At 48.2% G+C, this 25,932-nt stretch overlaps 9 protein-coding genes across 9 annotated transcripts; 6 read left to right on the top strand and 3 right to left on the bottom strand.

Moving 5' to 3' along the window:
- Positions 1 to 2,719: 2,719 nt before the first annotated feature.
- F9C07_3099 (putative MFS quinate transporter) lies at positions 2,720 to 4,663 on the top strand (the record flags this gene model as incomplete). Its single annotated transcript, XM_041289554.2, has 5 exons — positions 2,720 to 2,815; positions 2,864 to 2,940; positions 3,005 to 3,229; positions 3,291 to 4,274; positions 4,363 to 4,663. 5 exons carry the CDS (start codon positions 2,720 to 2,722, stop codon positions 4,661 to 4,663), a joined length of 1,683 nt encoding a protein of 560 aa, XP_041142587.2.
- Positions 4,664 to 5,331: 668 nt separating this feature from the next.
- Positions 5,332 to 6,249, top strand: F9C07_2225567 (uncharacterized protein; the record flags this gene model as incomplete). Its single annotated transcript, XM_071509765.1, has 2 exons — positions 5,332 to 5,491; positions 6,140 to 6,249. The coding sequence occupies 2 exons, from the start codon at positions 5,332 to 5,334 to the stop codon at positions 6,247 to 6,249; spliced, it is 270 nt and encodes an 89-aa protein (XP_071363720.1).
- A 374-nt stretch (positions 6,250 to 6,623) lies between these two features.
- On the bottom strand, positions 6,624 to 9,312 carry F9C07_2099656 (Ima1 N-terminal domain-containing protein; the record flags this gene model as incomplete). The annotated part of the gene is made up of 3 exons (XM_041289539.1): positions 6,624 to 8,216; positions 8,278 to 9,114; positions 9,187 to 9,312. 3 exons carry the CDS (start codon positions 9,310 to 9,312, stop codon positions 6,624 to 6,626), a joined length of 2,556 nt encoding a protein of 851 aa, XP_041142586.1.
- Positions 9,313 to 9,712: 400 nt separating this feature from the next.
- Positions 9,713 to 10,629, top strand: F9C07_2056515 (UDP-N-acetylglucosamine transferase subunit alg14; the record flags this gene model as incomplete). Its single annotated transcript, XM_041284663.2, has 2 exons — positions 9,713 to 9,796; positions 9,871 to 10,629. 2 exons carry the CDS (start codon positions 9,713 to 9,715, stop codon positions 10,627 to 10,629), a joined length of 843 nt encoding a protein of 280 aa, XP_041142585.2.
- A 218-nt stretch (positions 10,630 to 10,847) lies between these two features.
- Positions 10,848 to 12,798, bottom strand: F9C07_1215625 (putative methionyl-tRNA formyltransferase family protein). Its single transcript, XM_041289538.2, has 4 exons — positions 12,171 to 12,798; positions 12,042 to 12,112; positions 11,865 to 11,992; positions 10,848 to 11,807 (listed from the first exon to the last, which is right to left on the bottom strand). The coding sequence occupies exons 1-4, from the start codon at positions 12,427 to 12,429 to the stop codon at positions 11,066 to 11,068; spliced, it is 1,200 nt and encodes a 399-aa protein (XP_041142584.1). The 5' UTR covers positions 12,430 to 12,798; the 3' UTR covers positions 10,848 to 11,065.
- On the top strand, positions 12,620 to 15,986 carry F9C07_2252363 (uncharacterized protein; the record flags this gene model as incomplete). The annotated part of the gene is made up of 5 exons (XM_041289553.2): positions 12,620 to 12,864; positions 12,918 to 13,011; positions 13,066 to 14,359; positions 14,419 to 14,450; positions 14,506 to 15,986. 5 exons carry the CDS (start codon positions 12,620 to 12,622, stop codon positions 15,223 to 15,225), a joined length of 2,385 nt encoding a protein of 794 aa, XP_041142583.1. The 3' UTR covers positions 15,226 to 15,986.
- A 599-nt stretch (positions 15,987 to 16,585) lies between these two features.
- Positions 16,586 to 17,482, bottom strand: F9C07_2099652 (small GTPase superfamily; the record flags this gene model as incomplete). The annotated part of the gene is made up of 5 exons (XM_071508905.1): positions 16,586 to 16,750; positions 16,792 to 16,926; positions 17,028 to 17,225; positions 17,311 to 17,338; positions 17,415 to 17,482. The coding sequence occupies 5 exons, from the start codon at positions 17,480 to 17,482 to the stop codon at positions 16,586 to 16,588; spliced, it is 594 nt and encodes a 197-aa protein (XP_071363719.1).
- Positions 17,483 to 21,077: 3,595 nt separating this feature from the next.
- On the top strand, positions 21,078 to 22,201 carry F9C07_3106 (mitochondrial 54S ribosomal protein uL24m; the record flags this gene model as incomplete). The annotated part of the gene is made up of 2 exons (XM_041289552.1): positions 21,078 to 21,494; positions 21,566 to 22,201. The coding sequence occupies 2 exons, from the start codon at positions 21,078 to 21,080 to the stop codon at positions 22,199 to 22,201; spliced, it is 1,053 nt and encodes a 350-aa protein (XP_041142581.1).
- A 436-nt stretch (positions 22,202 to 22,637) lies between these two features.
- On the top strand, positions 22,638 to 24,200 carry F9C07_3107 (putative negative regulator of DNA transposition; the record flags this gene model as incomplete). The annotated part of the gene is made up of 4 exons (XM_041289551.1): positions 22,638 to 22,743; positions 22,816 to 23,157; positions 23,214 to 23,570; positions 23,635 to 24,200. 4 exons carry the CDS (start codon positions 22,638 to 22,640, stop codon positions 24,198 to 24,200), a joined length of 1,371 nt encoding a protein of 456 aa, XP_041142580.1.
- Positions 24,201 to 25,932: the final 1,732 nt, after the last annotated feature.

Raw genomic sequence — 25,932 nt, 5'->3', positions numbered from 1 at the left:
ATGGATAAAGAACTTGAAGACTGTCAGAGCGCTTCCTACTTATACCTGCGATTGCTTGCTGATATTCAATCCAGGCCCTTCACATCATGCCTTTCACTTCATATCATACAATTCGGTACGCCCGGCTGTCGGGCTTTGCTTTCACGACCTAACATCCCTATAGTATCCTACTGCGAACTTCCCAGCCCTTCCGAAGATTTGACCACAGAGGGGCCTCATGACGATGATCTGTTCTTTCGGGATCTGCTCGTGCAAGAGGAGAAAATGCCACAAAACCCTTAGGCCTAGACACTCTGTCAGTCACATCTCCTTTCATTCGCACGAGCAACTTACCCAACGCAGTGGAACCCCTGCGCTCTGACTAATGTTTCACGATGCCCCTCATGTTCAAATCCCGCCCCAACGCAGAGTAGGACATGGCCTGACTCGAGCCTTTTATACAGTGTATCACAAGCGATAACCTTTCTTGGATAGTACTAATATTCCCAACCAATCTTATCTTGTCAAACCCTCGGGCTTGGACACCCGTCGGGACTGCGCGTCGATCACCGTTGTTCCGAAGCAGAGCCCGTGGGGAACCAAAACCCTAACTCGGCCGACAGCCCTGTCGGGATTCTCTAGATAATCTGTCCCGGTCCCAATTTATAGCACATGGCCTGCTAATTTCTCCATGTATACTGCATCTAGTTGGAATAACCTCGATATGGGAAGTTTGGTCCAGCTAGCCTGTGTGAAAAGATGTTCTAGGTTTGTTGACAGCACTTTGTGGACAAACCTTGATGGGAAGAACATGGATCGGCTATAGGATTACATAGTATTCGGTTGCGGCGGTCATTCTAGGAACTTATACTGGATGTATTGCTTATTTGACTCTACTACACGAGTGTGCACAGAGTTAATAGAACGACTATATTGTCCATGATCACGACTGCTGACCAGGATGCTTGGGTGTCCAGAACGTATGAAGTTGACGAACCACTGTCTTATCAATAGATTTATTGTCCTTACTAATTTTGATTTGAGGATTATATAGCAGCCGAGGTAGTCAGTGAGCTACACAGGGGATGTTATCTGCTGGGCAAGGGACTAAATTATTGTTGGTTTACCTAGAGATGCCGAACCCTCCATGATGGTTACCATCGGCCGGTCGGTCTTTGGAAACCGACGCTAAGAAGGCTCAGTTTTTGCCTATTTTTCGGGAAATTCATTATCTATGTCTTGCGAGATCAGTTTTGCTATTAATATTTTGGCTTTCAATATATATCCTTTGGCCGTTCTGTCCTCAACAAGTGGAGCATCACAGCGTCCAAGGCACGCAGACAAAACGGCTTCTTCCATAAAAACTATTGAGTCAAAAGCATGGGAAGCTTACATGCGATCAAGAATACAACAATATCACAGTGTAACCCTATCAATATTGTTGGCAGATGAAGAGGGAAGTATGAGCCATGCTGTCGTTTTTGCCAATTTGAAAAATATATATACTAGCGGGCAATGATATCAGAATTTCCTCAACTTCTAAACCTTTCAGCGGGATGCTGAAGTGATCATATAAAGACTATGCTCATTTAATATGGGGATTTACCCTTACACGGTTAGGGGAGAGAGATATTTATATATAATATGTCCAATACTGCCTAGTATTCCACAAAAACCGTGGTGCATCTGCAGTATGTTCATTCACATTGTACTTACTTCCCTCCATAACTATACAATGGGCTTTATGATAAGATATCTATATGAATTTTCTTTTTTTTAAATTATTCCTTGTCCAGCTCCAAGTCTTCCCCTTTCCGAAGCGACTATTCAGTACCGTTGACGATTTAGTGATAAGCCCTAAATGGCCAAACCCTACCTATATCGAATATGCGAAGGAAACACACCCTCTAACGGTCCTTTTGGGACAACACGGCCTTCCTTGCAATAATCATCATGAATCCACTGTTAGAGAATTAATTCAAATCGCCACTTATCAGTTTTAACCAAATTCTGGCAAATGATCAACAACAACGCCCCGCAAATTTAATAGGGTTTCCCCGCAAACCTTCGTTCAGCTCCGTTAGTCTTGGCTATCCAGCATCCTTCACTCCACCAAAGCCCTTATTCGTCCGACCACAACATGAACGCGTGAGTCTATATGACCTGCTCTTATTCGTGGTACTGGCTAACCTTATCGTAGTCCATCTTCGTGTTGCATCCCACGTTTCTTGGGGATACCCAACGACGGTCAGTTCAGAAACGCCGAGTGCTAATTAATATCGCCCGTCCACAAGTCAGCGCCCAGACGGAGACAGGTGTCCTTCCCCTCCTTATCTCCATGGCTGAGTCCTCCTAACTGGTTCAAGGATCAGCGCTCATGGAGGGTAACCGTAACAGCGAGTCCTTCGATGCTCTCCTGGGATTCGTGGAATCATTTGACCATCTTGGCCGTCTTGTTTTTCCGTGGTAGATGTCATCACCCTAGATGTGCGTAACAGGGATATCTGCTTCGTGTGATAGTAGCACCATACGAGCTTCTGATCCTTCCTCCGTATATTAGTTTGCTTTGCTCCGGCGGTGATATTTTCGAAAGATCTCTTATTTCATTGTCTTATATGAGCCAGGATCGCGATCATCGTTGTTTCAGGCTTTGAAACGACGTGTCGAGCCACGTTTCGGTGACCGATCTGCTATTTCAACAGCAAAGCTCCCCGAGACTGACTTGATTCACTTTGACAAGATGTCAGTTATACTCCGAAGACTCGTCCACAATGAGGCGATGCGAGAGGACCCCAAGGAGATTTATGGATGGAGGGTGTACATGCTCGCGTGTTCGGTTGGTTTTCTTTAACCTTCTGTTACAACAGAAACTGAACATCTACAGGCCTGCTTTGGCGGCATGCTTTTCGGAATGGAGACCGGTATCATAGGAGGTGTCCTTACGATGGATCCTTTCCAAGTGTAAGTCGCCTTCTCATCTCTAAATTCTCTAATTACACAACAATCGCTGACCTCATACGGATAGGAAATATGGGTTAAAGAACCTTGGCGATATAGGAGAGGCCAATCTCTCCGCTAATATTGTATCCACATTACAGGCAGGGTGCTTCTTTGGCGCCCTCATCGCCTCCCCAGTAGCAGACAAATGGGGTCGAAAGACCGGGTTGATATCCGCATCGTTAATTGCTATCGTTGGCGTTATCATGCAAGTGGCAGCAAGCGGGCACCTGGAAGCTATGTACATCGGACGGTGAGCATCGCTCCTCATGCTTCTCTTTTCGAACCCTGAGGGCTAACAGAGCCCAACTCAGTCTAATCAACGGTTTCGGTGTCGGCTTCGCTTCGATGATCAATCCTCTCTATGTCTCTGAAAACGCCCCAAGAGCCATCCGTGGTGGTCTAACAGGCCTCTACCAACTGTTCATCACAATGGGAATTATGCTCGCCTTCTGGATCAACTACGGCTCTTCCCTCCACATCAAGGGCACGGCACAATACATGGTTCCACTTGCCATGCAGGCCCTCCCCGCCCTTCTTATGCTTGTGGGTATGCTCCTATGCAACGAATCCCCCCGTTGGCTCGCAAAACAAGACCGCTGGGAAGACGCTCGGAAGACGCTCTCCCGCGTGCGCAACCTCCCCTCAACACATCAGTACATTGAGAACGAGTTCCAAGATATCGTCAATCAACTTGAGCATGAGCGCCAACTCATCGGTGGTTCCGGCTTCTGGGACCTTATGAAAGAGATGTGGCTCATCCCAGGCAACCGCAAACGAGCCATGATCAGCATCTTCCTCATGGTCTGCCAGCAAATGACCGGCACGAACGCCATTAATTACTACGCACCACAGATCTTTGAAAATCTGGGCATCACCGGTACTACGACAGGCCTCTTCGCCACGGGAGTGTACGGGATCGTGAAGGTGGTGGCATGTGCCGTCTTCCTAGTCTTCGTCGCCGATTCTTTGGGCCGTCGACGCTCTCTGCTCTGGACCTCTGTCGCCCAGGGCCTAGCTATGCTCTACATCGGGTTATATATCCGCATTGCGCCACCGGTAGAAGGCCAGCCCGTGATCCCCGCTGGCTATGTCGCTCTCGTCTGTATCTTCCTCTTTGCCGCGTGCTTCCAATTTGGCTGGGGGCCCGTCTGCTGGATCTATGTCTCCGAGATCCCGACTGCCCGACTGAGAAGTCTGAACGTCGCCATGGCTGCCGCGACCCAGTGGCTGTTCAACTTTGTCGTTTCTCGGGCTGTTCCCAATATGCTGGCGACCGTTGGTGCCAACGGTTACGGGTTAGTTCCTTTTCCTTTGTGTATCACATCTTCTCAGCATCTCATATAAACAAAATACTTTTTGGACTCGTTAATAACATACGAATAGGACATACATCATTTTCGCCTGTTTTTGTTTCTCAATGGGCGTGTGGGTTTGGTTCTTTATTCCCGAAACCAAAGGTATTCATTGCAACTCCGCCCCCCCAAACTCATCCTGCATACAATGGTTATTTACGGGGACTGACTTTTCTTTGATAGGTCTCTCACTGGAGAAAATGGATGAGCTCTTCGGTGCTACTAGCAGTGATACTCATTTGAAGACTGAAGATGTAGAGAGAAGTGCATCCCAAGTGGAAGGTGACCATAAAGATGAAGTTGCTACAGAAACTAGGGTAGAAAGGGTGTAATATTGTCGACCTTGTGTCTCTTTCCCGGCCTTGTGAATTGCTTGATCGTCCGTTATGATATAGCCATGACTGCATAGGTCAATTGGATATCTATTCATCGAATGCTGCTACTAGAGTGATTGATTGATTAATTGCATTATTGCATAATACCCAAATTCACTCCCTCTTAGGGCTCTTCCCGGGTCACAGGTGACTGATTATAAGAAGGAGCAACCACTGTCCACCCGTGACGGCAGGCGCCTGAAGACCTAAATAGGCAGGCACATGACCTAGTACTTCACACAATACACTTCCTGCCTCTTTACTCCTCCATGCAATCCCTTCACCTCGCTACAACAACCGTCTCAATCCCTTTACTTGGGTTGAACCTATCGAGCCCTTTTCTCTTTGAGAAGATGACGGAGATGGGGGGTTTGATCTTCCAAGGATTAAGACAAGGAGGATTGAGGCACTCTGCGACGATTGGGGATATTATAACTGGGAGGCGCACATAGGGAGGTGGCGGTTGACCCCCTCTCCGCCATCTTCGACTTCGACAAAGAGAAAAGGGCTCGATAGGACTACACAGTATCCCAATCGTCGCAGAGTGCCCAATCCTCTAAGGAAATCACAATACAAATCATTGACAGACATCCTCCAATAAGAACCTCCTCACAAATTTACTCAAAATGAACGTTTTCGTCACCCTTCTCTTGGTGGCCCTTATGGGCTGCCCCCTTGTCAAGGCCATGCCAATCAACGGTGGCATGGCCCACCAATTCCAACCATCCCTCTCTGCCCACGCCGGTTTAGCCGTTGGGCTCAGCATGGGCATCCCTCTGCTTGCCGGTATGGCCAATGACATATGGCTATACAACAAGATAATGAAGTCCACGATAGGTGGCTTCGGGAACTCTCTTTAACAACGCAAAAAAATCTTTTCTGGCCTGCAGAAGAGGCACACCTAGACTGCCATATCAAGAAGCGGATCATCCTTTCCTGCGCTCACCCTCCGGTTCGACTCTCAGTTCCCCTCGTTTCCCACCTTATACTCGTCACCTAACGGCCGACCTACCCCTGGAGTGGCCCTTGTTATAGGCACCCCACTCATCCAAGCAAGGTGCCCCCAAATATCCATTCAAGAAGCAGGAGAGATACTAAAGAAGATAAAGATTGTGATTGAACCCCACCAAGGCCTACCAGAGGGTATGAGTCTTGCAGAATGGCAGTCATTAATCAAAAATTCGCATAAAAGTGCGCGACACTGTCGGTCAATCCCATGTCTTCCCTAAATCTGTCCATTATAATACTAACCATCTCCAGGCTCTACCAGCTTCGAAACTTAAAAAATATTGATGGACGATTTGACTCGCACGGTTATTGATGACCTCGGACAAAAGCCAACCTTCTTTTGTCCACGAACGCCTTCCTTGCCCTACTACAGCTTCGACTTGACTCCCGCGACGGAGACTTCTGCTGCTGAGGCTCCCAAGCTAGCCCCCGCTGAGAACACTCAGGCTACTCCCGCTGCTGCTGCGGAGAAGGAAAATGAGGCTCCAGCTGAGCAGCCCAAGGAGGAGGCTGGCATGTACACCATTCCGGAATAATGGTGTTGGGACTGGGATACTGTGGGCATGTTACTGGCCCCAGTCACATTCCGCCGTGATTAGGGGTTACCGTCATTAGGCACAGTGACTGGAGCCAGTAACATGTCCACAGTCTTGGAGGAGTTATTTGGTTGGATTTGATATTTTTTGACGAATCAACAGAATCGCAAGGAAAGGTAGTACTGATATCACAATATAAAAGAAGTAATATAGGATACAGTAAGCTTTGGTATTGCTGCGATGGAGAATAATAGATAAACGACTTAAAGACCGTAAAACACTTCCTATTTACACCTATATACAATCGCTTGCTAATATTCAATCCCTAACCTTCACATCACATCATGCAATTGAGTACGCCCGGCTGTCGGGTTTCATTTTGTTCTGACATTCCCACGCCCGGGGAAGCGCCGTAGCTTCTGAGTTTGACTCCGGGTCATTCGCCGGGAAGGTTCGTCGTCAAGGCTGAGACCGCCGATGCCGGGTCCAAGTTCGGACCGTCTTGGTGATAAGAACGCGTCGCTGCCGCTTCGTCCATAGCGAATATTCCGGATTGTGGCATTCGTGGCCGTAGTAGCTGTCGTCACCGTAGTTTCGGTATCGGAGTCACGGTCCAGCGGGTCCGACACGTCAGATTCGTCGCCCTTCAAGCTTTTCAAACTGAAACTATAATCCTGGTGGCCGCCGTCATACGACGGGAAATGATGATGGCGCCGAGCCTCGGGCGTCTGGGCTGAAAAGCTAGATCCAGTCACAGTCGAGGAGAAAGAAAGCGGCGGCACAGATTGCTGCGTGGTAACCGACTGAAGTTCTTGACCGCTGCTATTCTCGAGCCTAGGGGACGTGCTGGGGAGGCCGGCAGGTGGTGGCTGGTTTTGGTTCGCTTGCGGCACTTGCCCACTGCTGATGGCCGACGAGAAACGATAGAGAGAGAGTAGCCCCAAAGCCTCTTGAACTGTCATGAATATCAAAAGGAGCTTTCCGTATCTGTCGAAGTAGTGTCGTTCGTAAGAAACGTGCGGCAGATTTCCTCCAAGATGAACTGCTGCCACGAGCTCTGCAAAATAAACAAGTATTTCCATACCGTTCCACTGAGCGAGAGGTTGTTTTAGGGCTTCAAGTAGCGCAAATCCGGCAATAAGGCTCGCGCTACCCAAGGAAGCTACTTCAATACAATCACCGGGTAGAGAGATATGGCCATACTGGGATACGAGCCAAGCAGCGATAGAGGACAGAAGCAATCCCAGTCGGAGATATTGAAAGATAAAATAACTATGCAGGTCGACAGATTGATGGGGACGAGTATTCGTCGTCTGCTGTTGTGATTGCCATGCGCCGTGATCCTCATCCTCAGGCGATTTTATGGTGAAAGCTTTATCAAACAGACTTTCTAGCCCGGTTGAGGCGGCATGATCACTCATGGGGAAGAACTTCGGAGGTGCAAATGCAGTATCAAAGGGGCCATTGTTCCGCGCCCAGGGGCTCGAGGGTTGGGCTGGAGTACGGTGGAACGGATTGCGCTCAACAACCTGTTCGATGGGTTTCTGGCGCTGAACAGGCTGGTTACGCAGGTTCCATGACGGAGGTTTAGGAGCGGCGGGTAGAGATCCGTAGAATGGTAAAGGTCCATCGAGAACAGATTTCCGCTCTCTCTGGTGCACGCTCACAGTAGGTGTGACATTATGCTGTACAGAAGGTGTCCAATCCATATCGTCTCCTTCCGGAGGAGGGGTAGGGAAAGTTGGCTCCTCAGGAACAGGTCGAGGTGTCGCTAGCTTTTCGAGAGGAAAGCGTGGTGTGCCCTGTTGCAGCCTTTCGCTCGGGCTTGTGAAAAGCTGTTTGCTTCCAGTGGAATAAACAGGAGACTCGCCACGTCCACGAGCTGGTGTTGCTGCCGGAGTATTGTCGGCCCAATTTACCAGAGGGCGAGTGTCATACTGCGCAATGCGCCTAGAGAATAGAACAGACTAGACTATTGTGAGTTTGATGCCGTTTAATATCCATGGTTAGCAAGTGAGCGAGACATACCAAAGCAGTGAATATGAACATAAACGTATGCAAGGTCGGGGGAAGATTCGACTGTAAACCATTTGCCGAAGGGTCTCTAAGCAAAGCCCAAAAGACACATCGCACTACCATGACAATGAGTTGGACTTGGTAGTATTCTCCTAGACCGACGAAGCGGCCAGCTCTCCCTTCAACCTTGAAGCGCAGTTTCGGGTTATACCAGGCAGAAAGTATGCCTGCTACAAGAGACAGGCCGGCATAAGGTGCCAGATCAACGAAGCAATAACTTGGCATGCGGCGCGTCTCTAATGTTTGCTGGACACACTTTACGATGGACGCTGGTGTAAGAAGATCATCCGGGTCCCGTAGTAATTCATCAGTAGCTAAAGCGCCCACTAGATTCCAGGAGAGTTGGCCAGCAACACTAGCCCAGTAAGTCATGGCGCCAGCATAAAGCAACAAGCTCCTCCAATTCCATTTGCGTGCATGCCTTGCTGCTCTTCCAGCTTTGCTACGATCCATCATACGTCTCAGGTGGTCTGATTTTGCCTCGTATCCTGCCTGGCGGATGCGGTCTTTCACCCTGGGCTCACATTTGGCGCATACTTGCGGATACCGTTCTTCAAGGTTCTTCCGAAACTTCGGGTATTCTTGTTCGTATGCGCCATAGTTTGGATCGTCTGTTGGCGGGAAATATGCGGCGAGAGCACTCGTGAAAAGATGCTGATTTCGGATGCATTGCGCGCAGAATAGACCGGAGCCCGTAATATCAGTCGACTCGAAAGGGGTACTCGATACATCCGAACCGTAGACATTAGGATTTGTATCTGCTGCTGGGGGGTCCGCGATTTGTCCTTTCTGTCATAGTTGCCGAGATGGTTAGCAAGTCTCGGAGAGACACGAAAAAGAAAAGAAAAGAAAATGACCTACTTCATCCAGGTAATTTATTGCCTCACAAGCGTTACAGCGCCATTTGCGGATAGAGCCTTTTTCAGTCTGTGCAGACCGTCTCCCGCAATAGAAGCAAGTTAATCGCTTTGCGAAGAGAGGAGCCATTTCATATCCGAAGTGTTGACATTGATAGCGGGAAGGTTGTTGATGGAGCAACAACCTCCCATCTAACGATGGGCAGGAGTTAAGACAAAATAATCGCCGAGTCGCACGGACCACGTGCCCGATTTAATCATCACCCGCAGCATCGCTCGAGGGACAAACAATTAAAGATTTCTACACAAGTGCCGACTTGTGTTCAGTTGTTGCTACATGCCGTTACTAGTCTCGTCTTGATTGTTAACTTAAACAATAGACAGAGCTAACAACAACGCTACTCAATTGGCCGTGCTTTACCACTTATCTGTCAACAAATGTTACTGATGACGCCTGCAGCTGCAAACTAACTTACGTTTGGTTTCTTTGATCGCATTCCTGGGTCCCCTAGTAGCTTTCAACATTTGGTATGATGTTCCTGCCACAGTGGTCCCTGAGAAGCCTACTTGGGCTTTTCACTATAGGAATTGTGGTTGGCGTATCAGCATTCATTGTAAGCTCCTGGTGTTGACATACACCTAATCACCTCTCTTCATCCTTGACTAATACTCATAACTTTCCTTACAGGTCCTCATCTATGCCCTATACACATCACAAAATGCTAACATTCCTAAATGGCGCTCGAAAAACACCCCTACCCATCTTCTCGTCGTCTTAGGCAGCGGCGGGCATACAGCCGAAATGTTCTCCATGTTACGACGTATAAAGCTCGATCCGTCCCAGTATGCATATCGCACATATGTTGTGAGCTCGGGGGATAACTTCAGTGCTACGAAGGCAGTAGAGTTTGAGACTCGATATCTCAATCAAGTTCAGAAAGCAACTACGACCGACTGTAGCCCAGCAGAATCCTACACTATTGTGACTGTGCCGCGCGCACGTCGCGTACATCAGTCATTTCTGACGGCACCTTTTTCAACCCTCAGATCTTTTTGGGCATGTCTTCTTGTCTTGCGTGGACAATATGCGGACCAAAAGCGACTTCCTTCATCAATGGTTTCGCCGTATCCGGATGTGATTCTTACGAATGGTCCTGCTACGGCGGTTTGCGTTATACTAGCTGCCAGGCTCCTCCGTCTCCATAATTTCATCAGAGGCTTTGTTCCGTTCACAAAGCCCTTGGGGGGTGAATATTTAGCACCGACTGATTACCAACTCCGTACGATTTTCATAGAATCATGGGCTCGTGTGACAACTTTGAGTCTATCAGGCAAGCTACTGTTACCTTTTGCTGACCGTTTCCTCGTTCAATGGCCTGGACTAGAAGGCAAAAGAGCGTGGAAAGGCATGAGAAAGACGGAATACGTGGGCATGCTTGTGGATTGAGTATGGCCCAGGTTGTCCCGAGGCCAGCATTGATCTCTTTTTAGTGTATTTAACTGTGTAAGTATACATGAGAAGCCAATTGTGAAAAAAATTTAGGAAGACTCGTCTTTACCTGTGGCACTAATACGGAACCAAGAGTGGAATGGCGAGACAATCGCTTTCTTCTTTCTTTCGATATTGTGACGGGCTAAATCAATTCAGAATCCCAACTCGGCCATAAGGATGTCTATTCATTAGTAAACACTCCCCTTCTTTAACCATAGAAAGTTTTCAAGATCCGGTTTTCTACTGAAGGTTAGGGATGTCCCGCAAAAACAAACGTAAACAGCGTTGCGCCAAAGCAGGGCTAGCATTAACAATTATATTGGTATCTTGACGTCAATTATACAAGTCAGTTGTACAGTCAAAAGCGCACTTTTCCTTCCCATTTGTGTCTTCATTGCAGTGGATTGTAGAATGGAGTATAGTCCGAGCCATTCGAGGAAAATGTGCGACCACCAACCATCCGCGCCTTGAGAGCGGCGCGAAGGGCGTCCGCATTCTGTTCGCCCTCAACTTTCATTTGGTTGATGCGGAGAAGTTTGCCATCTTGTGTGAATACGTAGACGCCTTTTCCTTGTCGAGACTCAATGGGATGAGCGCCGTCCACAAAGGGTAGGCCTGGGACCACAGCATACGCTTCGCTTCCTTTCATCGGTTCAACTTCCTCCATCTCGGTGAAAATCACCCGCCGGTATTGAAAGGACGAAGGGTTAGCTGTCGCATCATTGATTACCAAAGCCTTGCTCCATAAAGGCCCCAGTACACGAATCCGCCTGCTGATATCTAACCAGGTCCAATTTGCCCAGTCGATATGGCGGTCCTCGGGCTTGATCTTAGCTGCATGTATCAGGGATTCATGTTCTTCTGGCGAACGCCAGCCGGCATCATGTACTGGAGGAACAAACAGGCCCTTTCGGATACCGTCGACAAGGATCTCGGCTCCCTTAGGAGCAACAAGGTTTAAGAGTTCAGGTACGGTACATGACTCGGGATTTGGGATCTCGAATCCGGGTGACGGGGTCTGCTGTAGAATGACCCCGTGGTCGAAATCCTTGAGATCCAGGGTCTGCAAAGTGACCCCAGTCCTAGTTCTACCAGCCAAAAGAGTGTGATGGAGCGGAGCGGGACCACGGAAGCTGTTGTTTACCAATCAATTACCGGTATAACACTCTCGACCGTTTACTTATACTCACTCAGGAAGCAAAGAAGGGTGCACATTTAGACCCCCATACTTTGCGCCATGGAGAATCCGTGGAGGCACAAACAAACCGAAGGATACTGCTACTATAAGGTTGATGGGACCCCCAGGTAGTACAGGTGGCTAACAGAGTCAGTAACACTTCAGGGGCCTGAGATTGTCTTTATAATACCGTCCATCCTCTGAAGGTATCTATCTCATGGACCGGGAGCGAAAGGTCGGTTGCCGCAGCTTTGATGGGGACTATCGAAAGGAACGTAAGTCTAGTCCCTTATCTCTTTCAACTTGTGGGGTTAGATACCCTCGCGTATTTTTTTCAGGCCTCTTCCAACCCTTTTACCCGGTCTGCAAACGACATCAATGGAGGATATCCGATCTGGTCGATCCAGGTGTTCCTTGTGGAGAGCGTTCAAGGAAGCTATGCTGAACTCATCGGAGCCGCAAAAGAGTATTCGGAGGGGCTCATAGGACCTTGTCGCAAAGAATCGATGTGCGAAATATCGGCTAGTTCCAGCGTTTCTGTATATACAGAGCGCCCCGGGGCCCCGCGGAAGAAACATGGCGTGGGAGCTGCCAAAGCATACCTACTTCGCCGGCGAAGACTAAAGCTCCGGAAAGCTCCCCGAACACTAGAAAACACTAGCACGTGATGTCACCGCATCACATCCCAAGGCGATCAGCGATATACTCCCCCACCTTTGATCATTGCACCGGCTGACTGTGAGTTACGGTTCACGATATAATGATGCGATGTCAGGGAGCGATCTTGCTTCGGTAGTTCCGGCGCAGCTAGCATATCTAACTATATACAACCCCCTCCTTGGACCGACCGACGAAACGATACAGGATCAAGTCGTCTTTTACACTTCCAGATCGGATCGGCTGCGACGGAGCGGAAGCTTTACAACTGATAATGAAAACAAAGAAACCAATGATGGGTGGAATGTGAGACTGCGCCAGATAGGGCTGGCGCAGGGCATGGTGAGCTTCGCCAGGTGGGGACCGCTGCTTTGACACCCAACAGAACTATACTGAACAATCGGTATAGGAACTTTTCAAAAGGAGAGGCAGTCGACTACGTGGAGACTGACAAGTCGCTCATTGTGCTGCATGAACTCGAAAAGAATTGGTGGATCTTAGCTGTAAGCTTAGCCTTGAGGAACATGCCATGACGAAAGATACTGAGATTGCTATAGTCAATTGACCTGACTCGGCTTCCAACCCACTCTTCCAGTGGACCTTCTTCGCAGCACGATGCTTCAGAGACCTCCTCCTCCTCTCATTACTCTTCGCGGGAGATGTGTCCTTCCCATCATCTGATTCAGCAACTACGCCGGGCGCATTCCATTTTCCTTCTTCATCATGATATCACACTTGACGCTTTATACAAACGTGTTGGCAGGTCCACATTCTGCCCCCTCCTAGAGAACTTCTGGTTACGATTTGCCTGGAACTGGGATATTCTTCTAAGCGGAAACCCTGCTGTGGATGTGTATAATGGCATAAAGCTTTCTGCTGGCGGCGAGCTGGGCATTGGCGTCGGCGAGGAAGAATGGGGAAGCGGGGAGAGGGAGGTGTTTGAAGACTTCGTGGCACGGACAGATGGCCTTGTGGATCTAGTGGTCTCTCGATTTGGTGACCCGAATACGCTTGGTGAGAGTGCTGCAACCGCAAATAAATCAGCAGATACCACACGCGATGACGATGAAACGCACTGGCTTGGCTTAGACACATATCCTCGACCATCAGACGGTGTTATATTCTCAGGTGTAGGAACCATCTCCAGGTCTTCTGTGGTGCGCATCTCACAGTGGATGGAGTGGATTTACAAATACGGTATCGACGCATATGGGGTGGGTGAAGACCCAACATCACCACGACGTCGAAAACACCGAAGGAGACAACGAGGTCGCCCTAGAAGAGATGCAAATGCAATGACACAAGCTAGAGGAAATTCCCAATCTAGAGACACAGATGGCAGTTTTTCTCCAGGTATACCACGCCCACTTGTGGTGGGGACGACACAATCAACACAGCCTCCACAAGGGCCTGATGGAGTAAGCCTACAATCAAGCGGCGAAACCTCCCCTGCAAGAAGTGATAAAGGCAGTGACTGGATGGGTGTGACAACAGGTACATTTGTCAAATACCTCACGCTCGGATACGGTTCATCCTGGAGCATGTCTAGGACACCCAGCGCACATCCCCGCGTTGAAGCGTTGAAGCGAGAAGACGACTCAGCCAGCTCGAACAAGCAGACAGGTCCACCTACAGATGGTCAGGAAGGGTCTGAAGAAAGTCCTTCTGTGCCTGAGGATCCTCCCAAACCTGAAAGCCGTGGTAAATTTCTCATTGGTTTAAAAAATGAGAAAGCGAAGAGAGATAGCAAGTCTTTAGAGACTGATCCAACAATCAAGAAATCGAGGGATAGAATAACCCAAAGGACGTTACATATGTACTTGGCAAACCCATCAGAAGATAATCCATCAGGTCAGTCTTACACTGCTCCACTCTTGTTGATCTCAGTGCTAAAACCGATTGATCTCCAGGCACAATACAACAACGAGCAGTAGTCTACATAGTAAGCCATGCTTCTCTTCCATCGCATTCCCAAGCATTCACTGACGAGGAAACAGCACAAACCGTTCATCTATACTTTTCTATTCGACCCTCAAGCTTCGTCTCTGGCAGACCCATCTCTCTATCACAGTATCCACCATCAACTACAACCTCTCCAAGGGTCACTCAGCAAGTCAACATCACCTGCCAACGCCGCAGCCAGAATCTCTGTATCTGGAAATGCAGTTGATATCAATCAACGATTCTCAGCCGAGAATCTACCGTTCTACGATCTTGTCTACGACCCAACGAATCTAACAATCCGCTCTTCAATCCCCAACATCCCTGATCTCGGTTTCTCTCCTCTAGAAGCTCCGCGAGATCCCAGCGCTACGCCCTGGTCGCGTGTCGAAAGCCTCAACATCCACCACCGCCTACTGAGCACCTACATAGAAACCCGATCCCGACCGCTCGAACTAGAAAGAACCTGCAAAACAAGTCGTGGCTGGTGGATTGTTTGGGTCCGAATGTCCGACCCATCGTACAAACCCACCAGTGACGATAGTAGCATCTCTCACCCCGACGACCCTCGCCAGGAGGCTTTCCTAATCCGGAAGGCAAGTGACCATGTCTCGACGTCTTCGCACGCTCGCAGCCATAGCGGGACTCGGTTCTTCAGGGATCTAGGCGGTGCGTCTTCGCCGGGACTATCGGATATGGGGCCGGCCAAGTTGGCTGAGGGGTTGGGGCTGGATGCAAGACGGTATATTGAAAGTTTACTCAATTTGAACCGATGATTCTATGAAAAGATACACTCTATGTCGATGACGGTTGTCTTTTTTATTTTTTGACTTTTTTTTCTGAAGGACGTGGAGGTTGTAATATTGAGATGAATACTCCATACTGAGTTGTTTTTCCCAAAGAAGAAGCGCTGCCTATTCTTCCAAGGTATAGAAGTACGTATGTGCATGTCTTACTACTCCGGAGTACCCCTGAAGCAGTAGTACTAGTACAATACATGGAACCTAGAGGGACCACCTTTCTCAAGGCATCAACCTAGGGAACTATATTAAGGATAGATAAGTCACTTCGATTCTCCTGTGTCAGTCTAATTCCATTCGTCTTTCTCTTAACGGACAGGAGGTAGCTGCCACTTCCATATTTAGGCACACTGGGACTAATGCAATCCTGCGTAGTCTAAGGTGCTAATGCTAACGGGCCGCCCACTTGTTACTATCAATAGTACGATCTTACCAATAGTTGACACCTCTTCCTGTAATGGACGCAATACCAAGATTTACTGGTATTTCTACTGATAGGTTGTCGGTACCAAATCCCGAGGTTTTGGGGATAACACATGTGCTTGTTGCATTTCACGAAAATATGTATCAGGGGGTAAGATAGCAAACAGGGTACAATGACATCAGGAAAACCATGCAGATGCAAATTCGCAAAGAAGTAGGATGTGCATTGATTAGTAAATAATAAGTTGGGGATGATGGTGTTTGGTTTCCCATCAAGGCTCTGATGATCAAGGGAATAGCGTCGAGGAACTGGAACTGGCCAAAAACCAAAGACAAAATGAATCCATGCATTCTCTTAACCGAAAACAACACACACAAAGGCATAAAGAACTCTGCTGGGGAAATCCGAAGTGATAGGAATCATCTATCGTATCACGAAATTTCGACTTTCTTTATCAACCTCCCGGAGATCCTTGACTGACGGGACACACACGAGACAACGCCATCCTCAATAGCTTATTTCCGATCTGCACTATCCAGGTATTGATGACCCTGTTTTCCTGCCAGCGAAATAGCCATCCTCTGCCATAGTGATCGAACCGCCTCGTGGGCGTACGGAGAGCTGGAAAAGAGAAGAAAACCCACAAGGTTATGAAGACAACGCCTCCCTAGAAATAAAATAGAAGAAGTCTGCAAAACAAGAAAGTCGACCAACTGCATAGCCAGATAATCCCATAAACCTCGTGTGCCCGTGATTGAACTTTATCCACACTCGCATCCAGGCACAGATCGGAACACGCCAACGGAGGACCCCTTTCTGAGTAAAAGAAAACACCAAATAGTCGAGACCCTTATCCGTTCATATAATCTCCGCATTAAACACAGACCTTTTGTGAAGGAGACGAAAACTAGTTTACAGGATGGTGCACCCCTTCTTCTTCTTGTGAGTCTTGGTCAAGAGAGCAGCCCGGGTGGCAGCCTCGAAGACCTCACGGACACCCTCGTTGGTTCGTGCAGAGCATTCGAGGTACTTGTAGGCTCCGATCTTCTTGCGAACTTCCTCACCCTGAAAGCATGGCTATTAGAGATATTCCAGTTTTACGTTTATGGGGTACGTACCTGTTCGGCGGTGACTGGCTTCTGGGAGGTCTTGGTCAATTCTTCAATGGTCTTGGGGTCGTTGCGAAGATCCTTCTTGCATCCGACGAGAATAATAGGAAGTCCCTGGCAGAAGTGAAGCACTTCGGAAATCCACTGAAATCAATGTTAGTTATGCTTACAACTCTCTTCGCAGTTGGAGCCCCCTTTTCGGGAATCTCTCCGCTTCGCAAGATGCAGAATCAAGAGCAACTCACCTTCTCCTGAACGTTGTCAAGGGAATCGGGCGAGTCAACCGCGAAGCAGATCAAGATGACGTGAGAGTCGGGGTAGGAGAGAGGGCGGAGACGGTCATAATCTTCCTGACCAGCCGTATCCCAAAGAGCGAGCTCGACACGCTTGCCATCAACCTCGACATCGGCAACATAGTTCTCGAAGACAGTGGGGACATAGACCTGAAGAAGATAAGGGTCAGTTTGACGCGTTCGGGTCGAATAGGGAGATGTCACAGGTCGGGTCGAATATCCGGTGAGAACTAACCTCAGGGAAGGTACCCTTGGAGAAGACACTGTGCAAAACATGTCCCGGTCAGCAGTCTCTTCTTGTTTAGACACAAGACATCGTATGGATGGAGGTACACTTACATCAAAAGACAAGTCTTACCGCAGGCACCATCACCCACGATGACAAGCTTGCGACGGATTTCGGCCATCTTGAAGTGAAGAGGATCAGTAAACGATGGAAACTAGGATTATCAAATGGGATAGATTCCAAATGAGGTGAGTGGCAAACAAGAGGGGAAGAAAGGGAAGCTGTTGCGGGAGTTAAGTTGGATGGCGGAGAGGAGGTTAGAAGGCTGAGAAAGGGACAAGTCAGGCGCCCGAGGAAAAGGGTTATCACATACGGTGCAGGTGCAACGGCACTGATTAAATTATAGGGAGAGGGAAGAGAATAAAGTGGTTAAGAGGGGAAATAAATGGCTTGAGTCGGGGGAGAGAGAAATCAGGGAACAAGAGAAGAAATTTAGGATATGGGTTCAGTCAAAGGACAATAACGGGATGATAGTCTCCAGGGGAGCTTAAGATGAAGGATGATTGATGGATGGGTGGTGGAAGACAGTAAAGGGTAACGGGCCTGTATGGGAGCGAAGGTTATCGGCGTTGGCTCTTCCACTCTCGTTTGGTTCCCCCGGTTGGCCTTTCAGGTGAGGCTCCCCAAGTTGACTAAGTAACCAAAAACCAGACTAAAAAGCGCTGAAACGGTTAGCAACAACCGATATTTTACACAGATAAAAAAGTTATGTGGCTGTGCTGGGTTTGTTTCTCTTACTACTTTTTTTTTTCATTTCCTTTTTTTAATTTTCCAAATTCTTTCTTTATTTAACTTGCGAACTTTGTATCCTATCCGACACTCATGAAGAAGAGAAAAAAAAAAAAAAAAGAAAGAAAGAAAGAATCCTTCTTCTTCTCTAAGTGGAAGACATAAGTAAAGCAACAGGAATTTCCTCTGTTCCTCACAATGCAGAACCATTCTATTTCACTCCCTGTTCACATGTTGTATCTTGGGTGCCTAGTTTTTTGTCGGCTTCCCATCATAATTGAAGCCACCGTGGCTGGTCATACAATTGGTTGTAATTCCAGTACCGTGTGGAAGTAGCACTCCTTTCGCTTACCGCCTTTGCAGGAAGTACCGAGTGGTATGTAATTTAATTTCAACGCCATTTTGAGTTACGAGCTTTCCAATCCAATGATAATTTTCTATCTCGGGAGTCTTTCACCCACCCACTTAATTGACCCGATCCACCGGAGATCCCAAATCCCCTTGATGGTCGAACCATTAACATGTTATCAGTTCCAATACTGGTTGCATTCAATCATGGAAACAGAATTTAAACAGCCACCGAATAACATACACATTTACCTGGTATCTGTACTACATGTTGCAATCGAGCTTAGGAGTACTAATTGCGTGGACACGTCAATCCTTCAGTTATAGTCGGAGCCTAGACACCCGGTGGACACCTTGTATGCTCGGATTTATCGGTTATGGCTCCATTCTTAATATTAGTTCTCCTATAGGTATTATTAGGGACATGATTCGCTTGACAAAAGTCGGAAACGCCAAATACATAAATACCTAGGGAGCAATAATCGATACTACCTGTGGTACTAAACACTTACCTAAATAATCCTAAACTGTGCTCACGAATAATGGGCCAAAGGGGAAAGAAGCATGACCTGATCGTCATAATCGCAACTTCTCATTCCATCGATGATAAGCAGTCATGCTCTTATCAGGCAAGTTTATTGTTCAATGGCATCATTCAACCTAAATACCCCGGGTCCTGCGGTAAAGAATAGAGCTTGTCTCGTACTAGTAGACCGGACCAAAGTACATGTGCATACTCCGTACATATGATCACATCAGAATTGTATGGGTCCCTCAGGTTGGGGAGTTGACCTTCCCCTAAAACAAGAGTACGCCGTACAATACGTGGCGGTGCACTCCTAGCTGCGCCCACCCCTTAAAGTACCATAACCAGTATACTGTACACCTAGTCCTAGCAATTCAATACAAACTTAATACATCTCACGTGTTCATCATATGAAACTACTCTGGGGTAACCTCTCCTCCTCTACTGGCAGTTTGCTTGCAAGTGCGAAGGCTTCCACAAAACCAATGTCAACTATTCTCACAGGTGGTCATACCAGCCACCACCCAGGTCTGCGCTTATTACCGGCTTGCAGGAAGGCCTCAGCCACGGTTAAACCCAGAGCAGTGAACGCCTTGCAGCAAGTGCGGATATCTTTGTCTCTATCTTTTCTCTGGGAAACGGCTGTGACTCAGTCCGATATGCAACCATGCTGGTTGATCCACCTTTCTAACTGGCTGTGAGGCTTCATTGGGCTGTCTTTGCCGGCATTGTTACTTTTCGAATCAATGGTAATTCCAAAGTGCATAGCAGCATACAGCCTATGCAGCACTCAACAAGAATCCTGACAATGTGACTGACGCAATCAATGGTGATCACGCCCCTGTATATGTTGTCTAACTGCATCAAGCATTTGCTCTTCACCCGTGACATCATAATTGTCAGGGTACTTGCAAGGCTAGATGGGAAAGCTCCTGGGGGTGATGTAAATTATTTGTCTCTTGATCATAAAAGAGCAGTGCCCTAGGCAAGCCAAGGAAGGATTTGACTCGTCTTACGACTCCTACATGATCGGGACCAGTCAGCCTTGCACACACAGTAAAGATTGCATATGCATACTTTCAGCTGAAGGTGGAATCTGCAGAAAAGCCTAGCTGAGGACAGGACTCCCCTGGAATTCGCTACAAGTCCCGATCGAAAGCTTCCAGCCCAAAAAGGAAAGAAAACAAGAAGGCCTTGTTGACATACAACAAAGCCTTAAAGCAGTCTGTGATACATTTATGCCTGTGTGGGTGCAGTCCGGACCTAAGGGATAGTCTGTGGCGCTGAAGTGGACATACTCTCCGGCAGTGAGGCTAGACCATTCTTCTTGGTTCTGCATATCTGAAGTACCGCTGAATTTCTCGAATCCAGGCCCTAAAATTCCTGCGCAAAAGTAACTCTGGTCCTTGCAAACATAGCATTCACTTCTAGGATCCAGAAGCCACTCAACGTTACTCAACTGACCTATCTAGGGCATAAATGTAGGTAGGGGGAGGCTAGACCTCGGAAAGGTGCCGTTACCTCTTTGTCGAGATTCAGTTCTCTAAGCTACCCTAGAGGCAAATATTCATGTTTCGAATTTGTACAAAGTGCCCTATCACACAGGTATCCTGTTTTTTTCCCCCTCGTATGAAACGTCCCTGGCGGTAACACATCCTTTGATATTTTTTGACATGCTATGTCTATGTCGAGAGGTATGCATATGGTACTACCGTGTTGGTTATATGGGGTAACGCATCAAGTCAGCAACCTAGTTAAAATGTAGACGGATATATCGCAATGAGTGATTCCGACTTATCACTTAAGCGCCATGTTATACATTTTTCATACACTCTCGTGGTTCAGCACATTCTGACAAAGGCCAGGCAAATGCCTTGTGTACGGTGTACGGAGTACAGTGCTATTACTATTTATCGAAGTATGCATATACTACTTCCACATCTACTAATACGGAGGCACCCCTATCGGATCTTCCCATTGGCTCCTTGAAACCTGAGCGACAATATGGTCACGTGGTCGTGACGGCCGCAATTTTCCCTCCCGGAGCATCACCCGGTCCCTAGAGATTCCGCGGGAACGTCGCTCAGCCATTGCTGGTACCGCACCATTCAATATGCAGAAGGTCATCCGGAGGACGGCTTTGGCAAGAAACCAGGCCCAGCGAAAGGCAGTTCGAGCTGTTAAAGATGCTGAGCGTGAAGAATTCAAAGACCACCTGAGACAGCGGTTCGCTTTGAACCGCATAGAGCTCGATAACATCCGCGCTGAGAGGCAACGACGACGAGAAGACTGGCTCCGCGGGCCTTTGGCACCTCAGCGCGATGCCGGATTTGAGGGTCAATCGTTCGGTGCCCTGAGCCCCCAGGCAATGAACCCACCACCTATCCCCAAGCACCTAAGGAGGAAATATATCAACATCGCCGTGGGAGATCGAGTGTGTATCATGAAGGGCCGGGATAAGGGCAAGATCAATGAGGTTGTCCGTGTGGATACAAGCAACGAGACGGTTAACGTGAGGGATCTCAACATGGTATGTTTTTGCGGTTACACCCACTATCCTCATGGTATCTTCGCCTCTGACTGACTCTTGACATTCCGCAGAATGATGTGCACCTTCCCAGTTGGATCAACTCACAATACGGAAACAAGGGCACTGTCAACGCGATGGCCTTGCCGATTCCCATCGATGATGTCCGCCTCGTCGTTGCCCTTGACGATCCAGCTACTGGACAAACACGAGACGTCTTGGTTGAACACGTTCACGGTGGAGAGCCAATTCTTGAACGGGAACATGGCACAGAAACCCCCAGACATACCAGATACATCTCCGGCGAAAATATCGAAATCCCATGGCCTCGCCGTGAACCTCCAGTTTTGAATGACGAAGAGTGGGATACGCTACGCATGGAAGTTGAAACGCCGACTTGGACACCATCGCTGCACTATGCACCCTTCCCTCCCAGTGTTCTGGATGAGCTCCGGAATAAGTTCTCGAAATACCGTACACGGCACGATCCAGAATGGGTTGAGGCGAAGAAGATGGAAGATTACAGAAAGGAGTACCTTCAAAGCAGGTCTTTGTTGACACCCAAGGGTGAACTGATCGCCATGATACAGGCCAAGAAGAAGGAGCGCCTGGATGCGAGAAGGGATGCCAATGGCAATATGCTCATGGACGACCAAACGGCCGGATTCATTGAGAATTTCTTGAAAGAAAAGGTGGCGAACAAAGCGTAATCAGCTTAGGTGTGATGGGACGTGTGCCAGAGGAATAATTTCTGTTCTCCCTCTTACTTGTTTGAATCTTGGATGTATACAAATGTACCACTGTAGCATAGAATATGATTGTATAAGATAAGATTACCATGTTAGGTTTTCGCTTACATTCCAGGCTTGAGAGTGAATCTACGGAGGAAGGAAGCAACCTGGTTAGATTGGGATGTCTCTGAAGAGCCAATAGGGCTAATGACTGGTCGCTATTAAGCCCCCGATTGCGTTTGGACTATCTTTGGTCGACAACCGCCAGGGGAGTGGTTCGCAATCTCTCTTATCCATCATCTCTCCGCGCCCGAAGTTTCCATCCCCCATCTCTCCCTTCAACAACCTTCACGCAGCCCCATTTCTCAAGACATTATATTCGGCTTTGTTAACCCGGGGCTGCTCTTTCCCAACTATGGCATTCGCCGCAATAAATTTATCGGCTACGAAAAAGATTCCAGCCATTGAAGATGCTTTCGCCGCCGAACCTTCTTTGAAGAAACGAGTCTACGATGCGATCGGTGCGTAACCCAACACCAGACCCGGGTCCAGGAGCCAAAGAGAATTGACTGGTGCCCGTTACGGCTTTACAGGGACTACCCCGCAGTATATACCTCTCTTCGAGGACATTGCCAAATATACCTCCAGCCTGCTGGTCAGGAATGCGAGCGCCCCCGTTCAGCCTGTAGAGACGCCTACAGACGGTCCTGCGGCGAAGAAACGAAAGCTACAGAATGGAGATACTGCAGGACAGGCACAATCGCCAGGCGATTTGAAAGCCGATGCGCCCTTACAATTCTATATGCAGGATATTTCCTTCGCTCTTCCGCAACGGAAAAAGCTTACACTCGAGATTACGGCCGGGCGCGGTTTTCTTCGCGCAAGGAATCAGACGTCGAAGGCAGTGGAGTTTGGCATCCACGTGGACAAAATACGTAAGTTTGGTGACCAGTCTCCATGACTTTGGCGCTAACTGTGTTGGTCGATACAGAACATGTCCTTTGCCTTCCTGTCCCGGAAAAGAATCAGAAACAGTTCAACTTCTGCATTATCCCTCAATATGGCGATGGCATAAATTCACCACCGGAGGGCGAAACTGCCCCCGAGGCGATGGTGTGGACGGTCAATGACGGTCCTCCCAGGGCTGCATTCTCGGGCAATGGACAACAGATGGGAAGCAACGACGGGCAAACAGCTGAGAATGTTGTAAGGCAAATGCTGAATGAGAACCTATCGCAGACAAAGGTGGTGCGTCCAGATGAGAGGGAATTTGTCAGTGCTATGCCTGAGGCGCATCGGAAGGGAGAGAAAGCGTATCATGTCAAGGCCTTCCGTGGCAGTAAGGAAGGTACGGTTGCCATCAGCGGACGCCGATATTGGTTTGTCTTCAGCTAACACATTGTCTACTATAGGCTATCTCTTCTTTTTGTCAACCGGCATATTGTTTGGATTTAAGAAGCCCCTAGTTTTTTTTGCTTTCGAGAACATCGACTCGATCTCATACACCTCTGTGCTCCAGCGAACCTTCAACCTTAACATTGTGGCTCGGCCTACTTCGAGTGATGAAACGCAGGAACTGGAGTTTTCTATGATCGATCAGGCGGACTTTGCCGGAATCGATGCTTACATCAAGAAGCACGGTCTACAGGATGCTAGTCTTGCAGAAGCCCGACGTGCGAAGAGATATAATATTAATGGAGCGAAGACTGGGGAGGAAGGTGCTATGGATGCGGATGGTCCTGTTGAGGAAGAAAGCGAGCTGCAGAAGGCGCAGCGCGAGCTAGATGACGAGGAAGATGAGGACGAAGAAGACTATGATCCCGGCAGCGATGATAGCAACGACGGTAGTGGCTCCAGCAGCGAGGAAGACTCTGATGAGGACGGCGATGAGGATGAAGGTGAGGAGGAGGACGGGCAAGACCTTCTCGCAGATGAGCTTGGAAGCGAGGCGGAGGATATCCCTGCTGGCCAGCTGTGACGGAATACTTGTCATACTTAATTAAAGTACTCTACGAAATACCGGACGTTTCATGGTTGCGATGTCATATTCATCTCGGTGCATTAATACTCTGCAAGTCAGACCAGTCAGGCGTGGGTTGTTGATGTTTCATCTTGACCACCTTCAGCTTATACTTTCCATCTCTCACTCGTCGTGCGGCATGTATCGATGAGACACTTTACAAATGGATCAGACCTTCGAGCAGTGCCCCTGCAGAAACCATGATCAGATGTGAGGCCTCAGCCCAATCACTCCATTCCACGTAGAACCGTTTCAAGGCGGCATGGTGTGTGGGTTTCAACCGCCGGGAAGCGCACCACTGCCCTACAAGAAAATACATGCGAGGGCTGTTTGGTGGGTCACCTACGTGTCAGGTGGAGCTTTTCAATGTTTTGGGTGGCTGTTCAACTGTATATGCCGCTTGTTGCTATGCATATCACCAAGGTTTATACTCCTTGGTTGATATATCAAGAGAATCAACAGCGCCATTCACTACGCACTGACGGTGTCTCCCAAGACCCCGCGCTTTGTAGTGACTAGGATATGCATCCTTCGCCGGTAGGACGTAGATTATATTCCTGACGCTCTATGTTACTTCCTATAAGGTCTATTGGATACCTATCACGGTGAAAATACGTGGTATCGTGGGTTTGTGGATAAAGCATAGCCCTTCTTGTGGCTTAGGAGCGACCTTTATATATATATATATATATATTTGTAGAACTTATGATGATCTACTTATGGGGTAAGAATCGGCACCGCCGCAAACCAATACAATTATTAATATCAATCCAATTGTCAACAGAGAAATTATGTACTATGGATGTATTTCTCAAACTCCCAGAGATCAAAATGAGCTCCTATGGTCCAGTGGGATGGGGAACCAACAACCCGCGGAGCCACAAATGCAGAATCATTGGCGGATGTTCCATGGTGGAGTATCTCTAGGGGTTCAGCTGGCATATATTTATTGAAAGTTAAGGGAGATCGCCCATGATGACTTCGATATAGAAGTAGAGAGGATTGTCCACTAACAGGACGCTTCGCAATACCGATGCCTGCCGAACGATCGGTGTGGCTGTTGTAACCACGGACCATCAATCGTGTGTTGATAAATAATGTAGGTCAGGTTAAAGGGAAGGGGGGGGATCCAAAATCAGCCTGACCGTGGTTCCTAGTGGCGTGATTTTTATCTGGCTACTACCAGTAGTACCTCTCTGGGTCCTCTTTGAAAAGGGGCGATATATGTCTTACACGGTCTACGAGTGGTGTACCTGTATATGCCTGTATATGAAGACTAGGTATGAACTTTTTTCTTTCCAGAGCTCAACGATACGCCGAGGTTCGACATCCTTGCTCGTCGTGCTTCTCTCCTTTCTCTTCTCTTTTCAAATTTTTTCTTTTCCCTTTCTCTTCAGAAAAAGTGGCACCTTCTGATTAAGGAGTGGCTTTGGTCCCATTTTCCCAAATTTGGAAATCTAAGCTACCCGGCGAAAGGGCGCGTGCTCAAAAGCCGATGTGCTCCCCTGAATGGCGGGTGAGTATCGAAGCGGCGCGTTCGATCGAGTTAATATGTTTTTGACAAAAGAAGCGAACAAAGCCACTATTGAGTATTCCTCGGAGCATGTAGTACTATAGACGATGAAAACGGTAAAAGAAACTGATCCTTAAAATGCCGCAGGGTATAGACTGGTCAGGGGCACCGCCAGCA

The sequence above is a fragment of the Aspergillus flavus genome, chromosome 2 (genome assembly GCF_009017415.1).
Source record: "Aspergillus flavus chromosome 2, complete sequence".
NCBI lineage: Eukaryota > Fungi > Ascomycota > Eurotiomycetes > Eurotiales > Aspergillaceae > Aspergillus > Aspergillus flavus.
This window is presented reverse-complemented; position numbering and strand designations above follow the sequence as displayed.